We start from the raw sequence: 12,688 nt of genomic DNA, 5'->3' as shown, positions 1-12,688 counted from the left end.
ATGGAGACTATTATCTGAAAAATTAAGATGCTCTTTATATCTAAATAACGAAATTTTATATGGTTCCAATCACTCCATATAAGACTTTTGTGATGGATAACAAAATCTTGATTCTACAGTTCACGCCAGCTCTACTACTCACAGGCTGTGTGCCTTTGAGCAATTTAATCTCTAGTCCATGCCTCAGTTTCCTCGTCTGTAAACCAGGAAGAGAGTGACAGCAGGACTCTGAGGATTACACGGGTTAGTGCCTGGTGCACATTTGCACTGGATCGCTGTTAACGATCTGGCTATGGCCCCCACCCCCGGCACTGTTACCACCAATACCATGTGGAAAACTGAGCAAACAACAATGGGTAAGACAACGTCAATTAACACAGCATGGTACTGATGTAAGACTCAAACGGACCGAAGGGAGAGAACAGATAACCCTAAGACATTACACACACACACACATATTTCTTATTATAATTAATAAAGCATAACAAATGGGTTATTTAACAAATGGCTTTGGCAAACTTGGTAAGTATTTGGAAGAAAATCAATTGAGAGTCTCATTGTATATTACATTCAAAATAAATCCAGATGGATTAAAAACATGTTAAAAGAAAAAAAAAGGCACTACAGAAGAAGAAACAAATTCTGTGTTAACTTGGAATACAGATAGACTTTCTTAATGTGAAAGAAAGAAAGAGAGAGAGAGAGAAAGAAATCACCAAAGTGACAAACCGAGAAAAATGCAATCAATAAATACAAAAAGGTCATTTGCCTTATAAAAGATCTTTTTAAGCCCAAAGAAAAAAAATGGGAAAAGGGATAAACAAAAATAATTAGATTTAAAAAAAAATAAACTAAAAAACAACCTCATTAGCAACTTAAAAACACGAATCAAAGCAAAGAAGCGTATCTTCGTATGGAAAATCAGTATAGCGCTCGGTGCTGCCAAGAGTGCAGGGAGAGGAACATGCCCACACGCAGGCAGGGGGTGCAAACTAGTCACGGGAGCACCTCAGCAGCACCCAGCGAGACCCCAGAAGGTCACAGCCCTCCATCCTTGGATCGTCCCCGGGGAAAGCATCATGGCTGGGGAGAAAGGCTACAAGGATCCTTGCAATGTGATAAACATCTGCCACTGAGGGAATAAGGCTGAAGTCAGAGGTGAAAACCCGTGCCAGGAAATACTGTACAATCATTACATGATCGCAGTTGTGAGGATTATCATGTCGTAAGGCCAGTCCCACGTCACTCGAGCGTATGAACAGGAAAACCCAAACCTATAAAACCATACGCAGTATTTGTCCCCGTTTTGGAATGACAGAATAAAGCAGAAAGAGGGAAAAAACAAAATACACTAACAGTGGTTAACCCAGTGATAAGATTATGAGTTATTCCTATTTTCTTCTTTATTTTTATTTCATATTTTTTATGAATTTGCTACCTTGAGTAAGGAGAGCGTAGATACTCAGAAAAACAATAAAAACGTTGTCAAATAAGGAAAGAAGTCACCAGTGGAATGAAAAAAAGTCAATACCAGTCAACCCTACGAAAGGACTTTCCAAAAATTTGTCTAGAATGTTTCCCAATCTTACTCTATTTTCCTTTCTTCACCATGCGAGCCCCTGAGAGTCCATCCATCTCCATCCGGGCCTGACGACATGAAACGAAAGCCGCGCAGCAAGCTGGGGCCGGGGTCACACCTGAACCTCCTCCTCCAGCCCCTTCTCAGCTCCAGCCCCTTTCTGACCTCTGGGCTCACAGCAGGCACACACCCCTGCTGGCCCTGCTGGCCCAATTGGCCCCAAGGATTATCTCCCTTCCGTCTTACGACTCAAAATATTTTTCATCCACAGTGAAATTTCTTACACGTAGGAGGCACTTACTAGATATTTCTTAACTTATAGTTAGTGTTTTCAGACATCCCGGGCACGAGACACTAACATGCTATCCACACCAAAGCTTTCCCTGCCTAGCTCTGGTTGCTAGAGTTTTCCATTTACTTGTCAATAATAACAACTGTCTCTTTATATTCCCGTTTTTGTTATGTAGTTACTTTAACTTTTTTCTTCCTAAAGGCAAAACACTAATTCCTTTTCTTCTCTTCATCCCAGTAAGAGATGGGAGAAAGATTTGTTCTTCAGGAAAAAAAAAAAAAAAAAAATCTGTGACCTGGACTAGGTAAGAACTTGCAGCCTGGGAACTCTTCCTAAAATACGGGTGTGTCTGGGTTTGGTATTCAAAGTATAAGAAATTGGAAGAAGTCTGCTTTTCTTTATTTTTTAATTAAAAAAGAGAGAGTCAAGCTCTTATTCTCTAGTCAGTGTATGATTTCTCGCATAATCTTGCAGATAGATATCAAGCACGTATCCTGCTCTCCCAGGATTCAGTCTGTTCTGAGCCAGGTAAGTAAAAATCAATTCTTTGTATTGATCCAGGGCCCAAAGCCAGAGTCTTCACCTGGAATTTCATTTGAAGTACTTCACTTGCCCTTTGAACATTTAAGTAGAAAGGTAAAAGCATTTGATGGGAAAAGAAGCAGAGAGAAAAACGTCATGTTCTCGGACTGCTCCCACCAAAACAATGGCCACAACAGACCCAGCACGGGAAGGAGGAACATTCCAAGAGGCAGGAGGAGAGAGGAGCAGGCAACAGGGACGAAGCAAAGGAGAAGGTGGGCTCTGAGGAGCTGGAGCCCCCCACCAGAAGGGAGGGCAAGCCCCTGCCAGCCCTCTGCAATCAGCACCCGGCCTCCATGGGCTACACTTAGAATTTCCAGCAGCTCGGGGCAACTACCAAAGCCCTCGACGGCACATTTTCGCTCAGCCCCAAATGTCAAAAAAGAGCAGGGAGGCAAAGGTAAGAGTGTGCCAACCAAAGAAAACGGCCAGGGCCGAGAGCCAAAGGCTGGTGCGGCACCGGCCCTAGCATGTATGGGGAACACGACTGAGCTAGCATGGCTGGGGAATAGTGACAGGAGGCCAGAGGTTAGTGGGCCAGAGATTACACGGGGCCCACCAGGCCATCAGAAAGATCTTGTACTTTCCTGCTGGTGGAACAGACTTTTCCGGAAGGTTTAGACCTGCCTCGTGAGACAGGTCAACACGTTCGAATTCTACAAAAATTAATCAAAGTAGTAAGTCTATCACAGATTAAATGCAACCCACAGTACTTAATACAGGCCCTGAGGCCCTGATCATGTGGCCCCACCCACCATACCAGCCACACCTTCTTCCTTACCTGCTCCTGCCCAAGGACCGTGGGGCTGCAGTTTATCTGTTCCCCTCATCTATAATGTTGTCCACAGAACCGCCCCCCGAACACACACACCCAGAATTCTCTCTGAAGTGACGGTGCCTTCTCGTCTTCCCATTTCAGCTACACGTCACCTCCTCAGAGCTCTGTCCTGGCCACCTGATCTCAAGTCAGCTCCTCATACTCCTCATAGCACCCCACTGGTCCCCTTCACAGAGCTAATGACATACATCTACTTGTTTACGGTCTACATTTCCCCCTCGCCTGAGGGTCTTGAGAGAGGAGAAAACATGTCTGTTTTGTTCACGACTACATATCTAGGATTTGATAAGTATTTGATGAATTAATGCAAAAAACAAGTAATATATAATCCAAAGGCAAAAGTTGGTTCTTTGAAAAGATCGACTAAATTGACAAACCTTTTCCTATTTTCCTTTTCCTTCTCCTGGCCAAAAAAAAAAAAAAAGGGGGTGGGGAGAAAGAACTTAAATAACTAAAATTAAGACATGAAAGAAGGGAAAACACCACTGACCTTACACAATAAAAGGATTATAGGGGAATATATGAACAACTGTGTGCCAACAGATGAGATAAATGAAACTGACAAATTACTAAAAGAGAGGTTACTACAACGGACTCAACCAGAAATAAAAAATCAGCAGATCTATACAAGTAAAGAGATTGAGTTTGTAATTAAAAAGCTTCTTGTAAAGAAAAGCCCAGGCCACAGGCCTTCACTGGTAATTCAAATCATTCAAAGAAAAAATAAATACCAATATGTCACAAACTATTCCAAAAATCAGAAGAGGAAGGGACACTTCCCAACTTATTCTGACACCAATATTACCCTGACACCAAAATCAGACAAAGATATCACAAGAAAGCTACAGGCCATATCCCTTAGGAATACAGATGCGGAAATCTTCAACAAAATACTGGCAAACATATAAAAATCCAGCAATACACAAAAGGATTTGCACATAATCCTTTTGAATCCATCAACATATAAAAATAATCATACACCATGACCAAGAGGGATTTAGTCCAAGAACCAAGGTTGGTTTAACATCCAAAAATCAATTAACATAATACACTACATTAGTATGATGAAAGATAAAAATCACACAATCAGCTCTATAGATGCAGAAAAAGGATTTCACGAAATCCAACACTTCTTCATGGTAAAACACTCAACAAACTAGGAATAAAAGGAACTTCCTCAACCTGGTAATGGTTATCTGCAAACTCACAGCTAATATCATACTTTATGGTAAAAGATTGAATGCTTTCTCCCTACAATGAGGAACAAGATGAGGATGTCCATTCTCACCACTCCTATTCAACACTGAACTAAAAGTTCTAACCAGGGCAATTAGGCAAGAAAATGAAATAAAAGGCATCCAAAGTGGAAAGGAAGAAAGTAAAATTATATCCATTTGTAAATGATACAATTTTGTACAGAGAAAACCCTAAAGAATTCACTGAAAAACTCTTAGAACTAATAAACAAATTTAGCAAGGTTACAGGATACAAGATCAACAGACAAAAATCACTTGTACTTCTATGCATTAGTAATGATAATTCCAAAAGTGAAATTAAGGAAACATTTCCATTTACAATAGCATCAACAAGTATAAAAATGCTAAGGTATAAATTTTTAAAAAAGAAGTGTAACCCTTATAGGCTAAACTACAAAACAATATAGTTAAAAAAAAAAATTAAAGGGGCGCCTGGGTGGTTCAGTCGTTAAGCGTCTGCCTTTGACTCAGGTCATTATCCAGATCCTGGGATCGAGCCCCATATCGGGCTCCCTGCTCAGGGGGAAGCCTGCTTCTCCTTCTCCCTCTGCCTGCCGCCCCCCCTGCTTGTGTTCCCTCTCTCGCTGTCTCTCTCTCTCTGTCAAATAAATAAATAAAATCTTAAAAAAAAAAATTAAAGAAGGGGCGCCTGGGTGGAGCAATGCGTTAAGCCTCTGACTCTTAGTTTCTCTCCCTCTCCCTTGGCCTCTCCCACTTGTGCTCTGTCTCTCTAAAATAACTAAATCTTAAAAAAAAAATTAAAGAAGATCTAGGTAGGGGTGGCTTAGTCAGTTAAGTGTCCGACTCCTCATTTCGGCTTAGGTCATGATTTGAGGGTCCTGAGATTGAGCCCTGCGTCGTGCTCTGCACTCAGCAGGGAGTCTGCTTGGGATTCTCTCCCTCTCCCTCCTCCCACTCACACGTGGATGTTCTCTTTCTTAAATAAATAAATCTTAAAAAAAGAAGAAGAAGATCTAGGTAAATGGAGATCTCGTATTCACGGATCAAAAGACAATATTGCTAAGATGGCAATACTCCCCAAATTCATCTACAGATTCAATACAATCCCTATTAAAGTCCTAATTCCACTAATAAAGACAGTGTGGCACTGTCCTAAGAACAGATGGAACTGACATAAGGAAAAATGGAACAGAATTCAGAGTCCAAATTAATCCTGGTGAACTGACTTCAACAAGAGTCCTAAGAAAATTACACGGAAAGAGAAGAGTCTTCAACAAATGGTTCTGAAACAACTGGGTATTTATCCACAAAAGAAGGAATCTGGATTCGTACCTAATACCATATACAAAAATTGCTTTAGACTACAGGCCTATATGTAACAGTAAAACTATAAAACTCCTAGAAGAACACACAGGAGTCGATCTTTATGAAACTAGGTCAGGCAAAGTCTTCTTTGATACACCACCAAAAAGCATAAACAACAGATAAGCTGGACTTGTCAAAAACATTCATGCTTCAAAGGACACCATGACGAAAGTGACGGCATCTACAGAATGGAAGAATATACTGGCAAATCATATATCTGATAACAGGCTGGTATGCAGATCTTACGAAGACATCTCACAACCCAATAATAAAAACACAATTAAGCCAGTTTAATAATGGGCAAAGCAAATGAATAAACATTTCTCGAAAGAAGATATACTGATGGCCAGTAAGGACATGAAAAGATGCTCAACATCACCAGTCATCAGGGAAATGCAAATCAAAATCATATAATGCTTCACACCTCCTAGAATGGATGAAATTGAAAAGACCATAATTGGCGCTGGCAAAGATGTGAAGAAACTGGAATCCTCATCCACTGCTGGTGGGAGATGTGCAGCTGAGTCTGGAAAACAGTCTGGTAATTCCTCAAAAAGATTTCTATAGAATTACCATATGACCTAGCATCTCTACTCCTAGGTGTAAGCCAAGAGAACTGAAAACAGATGTCTACCCAAAAACTTGCACCCAAATGTTCAGAGCAGCATTATTCACAATAACCAAAAAGCAGAAACAATCCAAATGTCCATTAATTGATGAGTAGATCAACAAAATGTGGTATATCCATCCAATGGCCTATTATTCAACCATGAAAAAGAACGATACATGCTGAAGTGTAGATAAACCTTGAAAACATTATGCTAAGTGAAATATGCTAGTTACAAAAGACCCCATATTATATGATTCCCTTTTTAGGAAATGCCCAGAATGGGCAAATTGATAGGCAAAGAAGGTAGGGTAGTGGTTGCCGGGGCTGGAAGGGACAGGGGAATGAGGAATGACTGCTCAATGGGTATGGGGTTTCCTTCTGAAAGGATGGAGATGTTCTAAAATTAGATTGTGATGACTGGTTGCACAATCCTGTGAATATAACAGAAAAAGTTGAATTGTGTATTTTAAATGGGTGAAGTGTATGGTATGTGAATTATATCTCAATATAATACAGTGATACACGGTATATCACAGATGATCCGTGACTTAGAATGGTTCAACTTATGATTTTTCAACTTTATGGTGGCGCAAAAGCAATATAGGTTCTGAGGAAACCAAAGGTCGGATTTTTAATTTTGACCCTTTTCCAGGGCTAGAGGCAGCATGCAGTAAGATCTCTCATGATGCTGGGCACAAGCTGGAGTCCCAGATCCCAGGAAACCACGAGATCACGAGGGCAAACAACCAATACACTAACAACCATTCTGCACCCACACAGCCATCATGTATTTCCCTTTCAGTACAGGATTCAATATATTGCATGAGATCTTCAACACTTTATTATAAAATAGGCTTTGTGTCAGATGACCTTGCCCAACCGTAGGCTAACCTTCAGTGTTCTGAGCATGCTGAAGGTCGGCTGGGCTGATCAATGATGGTTTGTAGGTTAGGTGTATTACATGTGTTTTCCACTTAGCATACTTTCAACTTATGATGGGTTTATCAGCAGGTAACCCCAAAGTAAGTTGAGGAATATCTGTAATGTGTTAGGTGCTTACCATTATATTTATATAAGGACATTTTCCCTTCCTAAATGTTTATTTGTTGTGCTGTGAAAACAGGGTTAAGTTATAAATAAGAAGAAGGCAGAGTAAAGACTTAACTTTGGGAGTCATGGTAGCTGTGCATCAGAGCCCTCTCACTATAAATATTTCCATGTGCTAAATATGTATAACAAGGAATTTATATGTAGTTCAGAGTGACATCAAATTATGGTGCATATATCTTTTATAAGGTTCAATCACTGGAAAACTTTCCAACTGTAAAATGCAAAACTGGCCACCCCTTTGGATCAAAACCATCCTGCTCCCAGGACAGCAATTCCCATAGTGCGCTAAGAAGAGATGGGCTCAAGAGGCAGAAATCACATACTTACATTCCTCAGGACCGGAAGTGCCAAGTGCTCGAAGGAAGTCAGATCCACCACATACTGCCCAACCCGGCATTCACGTTTTCCGGGCGGAGGCTCTGACCTGAATGAAAAGACAGGGCAGTCTCTGTTGAAAGACCCCTGTACTGATTTTTGGTTTGTAGCAACTCCAGTGAGCCTGTGGCCTCCCACATATGCTAAGTCACCCTTAAAAATCACCTACACAAGAAGGGGTGGTACACAAAGCTAACCTGATTCCACGTTCTCTCCTGACAACAGGGCTACCAACAAGAGTGCATACCACCACCATCACCACCAGGCAGGTACCTTGGGGGGCTAATCCTGAAGCTGCAGGGAGGCAGCACAACAGAAAAGTGGCACAGGAAACAGCATTATGAGTTACAAAATGCTAAAAATTTATTACTTGGTGGAATAAGTTTTAAGTGAAATATGATATTTTTATACTTTCTCGTATGATGGTTTCAATCTCTGTTTTCTTTGAGAAATCTGTAAAGGCCTAAGATTCTTCAAGATAGAAGGGATCATTTGGCTCAATCCTGTGCCCAGGGAGAATAAAACAACATAGAAATGAAATACCAGTACCCAATTCTAGACAAAACTCCCCGCATGCCGGATAATGTGACAACATCAAATCCTATTCTTCTCCCTCCCTGTCTGACTTCTGCTGTGTAAAATCCATCGACAGACACACCAGAGGATTTTAAAACCTCACTGGCTTGCTGGATCAGTGTTGTTTTTCCAACTCCTAAAAAAACAAAACAAAAACAAAAGAAAAGCCCGTTAGGAACCACTCCCTTGCTAGAGGATGCACAGCACTCACTGACTCTGAGAGCAATCACCGTGGGGAGAGAAATGGGCTGCACATGAATTTTATGAATATTAATTTCACTTCAATTTTGATTGTTCCAGGTATTAAAACTTTTTAATTTCAAGCATAATAAAAATATGGACTGGATCTTAAAGTTTTATTTTGAAATTCTGAAACACCATTAATTTTGTCACATACACAATCCCAGGACCAAATGAGTGGCTTTGTGGTGACAGCAGGTGCAATTTGCATCCTCTGAGACAAGCTTCTAGAACTAGGTTTACTCTCCTCCTTGGGTGGCCACACTCTTTCACCAGGAAGTAAAACTGGTCATGCTTGGGTCTAAGGCTGGGCACCTTAAACTGGGATTTCAACCTTCCAAACACTCTGGACCTATACTTAATGGTGGGAAAATCCTTTCACTCCTCCATGGACTTACATTGCTATGTCTCCCAAAAAAGTCTCTCTTAAATACCACTAATACCACTAGAAATAGCAGTTTTTAAACTTTCTCACAAGAGCCTGTGGCCTCCCACATATGCTAAGTCACCCTTAAAAATCACCTACACGAGAAGGGGTGGTAGGCACAAGAAGGCAAGCCAGTAACCCCTTCTATGACCTCCTCCAGTGTCCCTAAGCATTCCCCTGGCTTGCCCCCCAACCCTTTCCCAAATTACAACTTCTGCACCTCCACCCCCTCATCCACCTGGCCTGTTAACTACTCTGATGGACTCTTATGTGTTTGCAAGCACCAACAGGTGTGAGCTAATAAAATAAAACTCATCACCAGCCTTGTGGAGCCGGGCACTGTTCTAGCATGCTCCACAAGCATTTCCTTGGTTAAATCCTCACAACGCCCCCTCTGGGGCACTTACCATTCTTGTTCCAGTTTTACAGATGAGGCACAGAGAGGTTAGGTAACTTATCCAGGCTTACACAACTAGTAAGGACCATATGTGTCAAGAGGGGCCTTTGTGTGTCACCATGGCTTCGTTTCTATGAGCCTTGTTCCATACACATTGAAGGCAATGGCATCATAATGACCCAAAAATGGAACGGGAAGCCTCCTACAAGTCTGCAAGAGACTATTTCAAGATACCACAAGGTTGTAAATCACAGTATTTCTACAGCTGCTGACACAGAGTCACCAGGGTTCCCCAAGAACCCTTTTAAGCTTCCTTGAGATCAACTATGATCTGTTCTTTAATAAACCTCTCCTCCCAACTTCACACCAGCAGACAATGGCGGCTGGCCTTTTGGAACATGAACAGCAACCCAGACACACGCTCCCTGTGGCTGGAAGAGAACCGGGTAGGCTTTTCATCCCAGCTCCGTCCCCCAGTAACTGCTGCTTTAAGAAAAGTCACTGAAGAACCTGGTTAATGCAGGCCACTGGCACTGGTGGGTATGTAAGTTGGTACTTTTCTGAAGGGCAACTTCAGCGTGCCTTCCACAGCACACAGCAATTCTATCGCTATGAATTCATCTTCAGCAAAAATCTGACCACAGCACAAAGATATAGGAAACAGTGTATTTTTTCCTATATATAGGAAAGTCAGTATTCATTGTAACAGCAAGATATGGAAAGCAATCTATATGTTGATCAGTAAGGGAGTGTTAAATTATGGTGCCATGTATATAATGACATATAAACATGCAGGAATGCCATGCAGCCATTAAAGATAATACAGTTTACCTAGATTTATTAGCACAGAAAACAGACCACAATATATGGATAGATGGAGAAAAAGCAGGTTAAGACATAGCAGGTATATACAGTATTATTCCATTAAGCTTAAAAAAAAAAAGTGAAGTATATGTATCTACAGAAGGAAATGTCGAGAAGGAACTGGGAAGGTTTACAGCACTTATTTCTGTATATAGCAATTCCATGTGATTGTCACTTTCTTCTTTAAAACTTTGACTTTTTTTCTTTTTTTGGTCTTATAGTAAGTGGGTATTACTCTAAATGTAAAAAAAAAAAGGGGGTACTCCATTTTGAAGGAGATAACACAGAGCAGCTATAATAAAAGGGGGCACTGCGTGTCCTGCATGTTGGATAGGACACGGGAAAGCAAGAGGAGGTACTGGCTCAAGCCCCTTCCTTGTCAGCTCTAGAAATCTTCTTTCAGTTAATTTTTTACCTCTATCAATTCAGCTGCTACCCTCGTGCTGTCTACACTAAGAGGTAACCTATGCTGAAGGAGACCCCAAAATGACAGGTCCATACCACGCAGAGGCAAGACGAGCAGGTCAGAGAGCTCCAGAATCCTTTTGGTTCTAGTTCTCTCATAAGGCTGACCTAAGATAAAGATTCAAGTGCAGGTAGTTTAATTTGGAAAGTGACCCCAAGACCCCAAGGGAAGTACTGCATTATCAAGCCAGTTACCTGTGTGGGTAGCGAAGCCCACTGGGGAATCCCTAGGGGACAGTTTTAGACACAGGCCTCAGTTCTCCTGTCTGAGGGGTGAGGAAGTAGGGAGTTTATCCACCAGCTTCCACCTATCATGGGTTCGGACATTCCTGGGGGACAGAAATCCCCTGGCCCCTCAGGCCTGCCCCGCGCACAGGCATAATAGAATTCAGTGACCAGAGAAAGCCCTCCAAGATCGGTCACAAGTTGGACTGTTGGAAGTTGGGAAAAATGCTAAGTGCCAAGGACACACTGGTGGGGCACTGACAACATACAGAACAAAAAGCAACCTCTTTGCGAAGATATATTACCTGATGATCTGAATATGTAGATTAGATTTAGACAGCAGGCAGAGTTTGAGACGGAGTTAGTGAAAGAAAGAAACTATTAAAAAAACCTGACAGTAACTCCAAAGGGGAAAAAAAGTTATACATAAAAGGAAAACTATAGATTACTGATTACATGGCTTTTCTGTGATTAGCTTTCACATGTATTAAGCTAATCAAAATTATACTGTAACTGCACTAGGAAGATGAAGAGAAAGAGAGGGTGCCTAGGTGTTAGGACAGGCTTAGAAGAGCTATATTGTAGAATTATTTGAGTCTTTCAACTGTGTGTACATAAAACTTTTATGAAAAAGGAAACGGGAAGAAAAACAAGTGCTGACCTGGCCAACCTCTGTCCCCAGCCACTTCCAGGACCCAGGCAGGTACTAACACAGTAACAGATCGCTTCTGCTATGAAACACGTAAATGTCTTGGGGCCAGCCTGCTGAGCAAATGGCATTCCCAGTTTCAAATAAAGGACTGACAAATCAACTTTCAGAAGACAGTCTTTTGCAAGGTCAGGGACTACTTTGGATGTTAGAAATTCCTCAAACCACTCTCTTCACAACTTCCCCATTGCCTGGTAAAAATAAAATTCCAAAGTCTACAATATTAAGTGTCGCCTTTGCTACCTAAGGCAAAACATAACCATTAAAATAAAGTGGAAGACAACTCTAGGCCCTGAATGACAATCTTTGATACCTGAACGCTCCACTAACTTAAACATCAGATCCACCTTAAAAAAGGAGCTGAAGAAATAAATCACTTTCTCCACTCCAAGCCCACCTTTCTGCCTTAGCCCATCTGATGCTGCCACCACCTTCCTGAGTCACACCTGATACATGTGTAGGGCCGTTGTTTAAAGAGCATCTCCTCCTCCAGTCTCTCATTTGAATGAATACCATCCCATCCGTTCACAGCCCCACGGGGTTGGTTGAAGGCTTTGCCCAATGACTGGCATTAGAGGGGCCAGGCACAGACACATGATCTGAGAGGGGCTTCTCATCCTGCAGCCTCATCCTTGCAGGAACCTGGGGGGTGGGGGGGAGGTTTCATCTTTAGTTTCATTATCCTTCAAGCGGAAATCCGTGCTTCCTTCCATTATGGATGTAGGCCAGAGCCACAGTACCGGCAGCACGTGTCACTATCAACAGAAACCGGACGCCTCCATGTCAATCACGGTGTAGCAGACATCCTGAAGTATCG

The 12,688-nt window shown here is 41.7% G+C and overlaps 1 protein-coding gene across 2 annotated transcripts in view; it reads right to left on the bottom strand.

Moving 5' to 3' along the window:
• The window catches only part of NTPCR (nucleoside-triphosphatase, cancer-related), a 30,001-nt gene that overhangs the window by 16,816 nt on the left and 497 nt on the right, over positions 1 to 12,688 (bottom strand). For both annotated transcript variants that reach the window (XM_035008471.1, XM_035008469.1), the window contains exons 2-3: positions 8,518 to 8,680; positions 7,921 to 8,017 (exon numbers count right to left, since the gene is read on the bottom strand). In XM_035008471.1, coding sequence (XP_034864362.1) covers positions 7,921 to 8,017; positions 8,518 to 8,680 — 260 coding nt within the window. The remainder of the gene's footprint in view (positions 1 to 7,920; positions 8,018 to 8,517; positions 8,681 to 12,688) is intronic.

This window comes from Mirounga leonina, unplaced genomic scaffold (assembly GCF_011800145.1).
Source record: "Mirounga leonina isolate KUSES-001 unplaced genomic scaffold, KU_Mleo_1.0 Mir_152, whole genome shotgun sequence".
Lineage (NCBI taxonomy): Eukaryota > Metazoa > Chordata > Mammalia > Carnivora > Phocidae > Mirounga > Mirounga leonina.
This window is presented reverse-complemented; position numbering and strand designations above follow the sequence as displayed.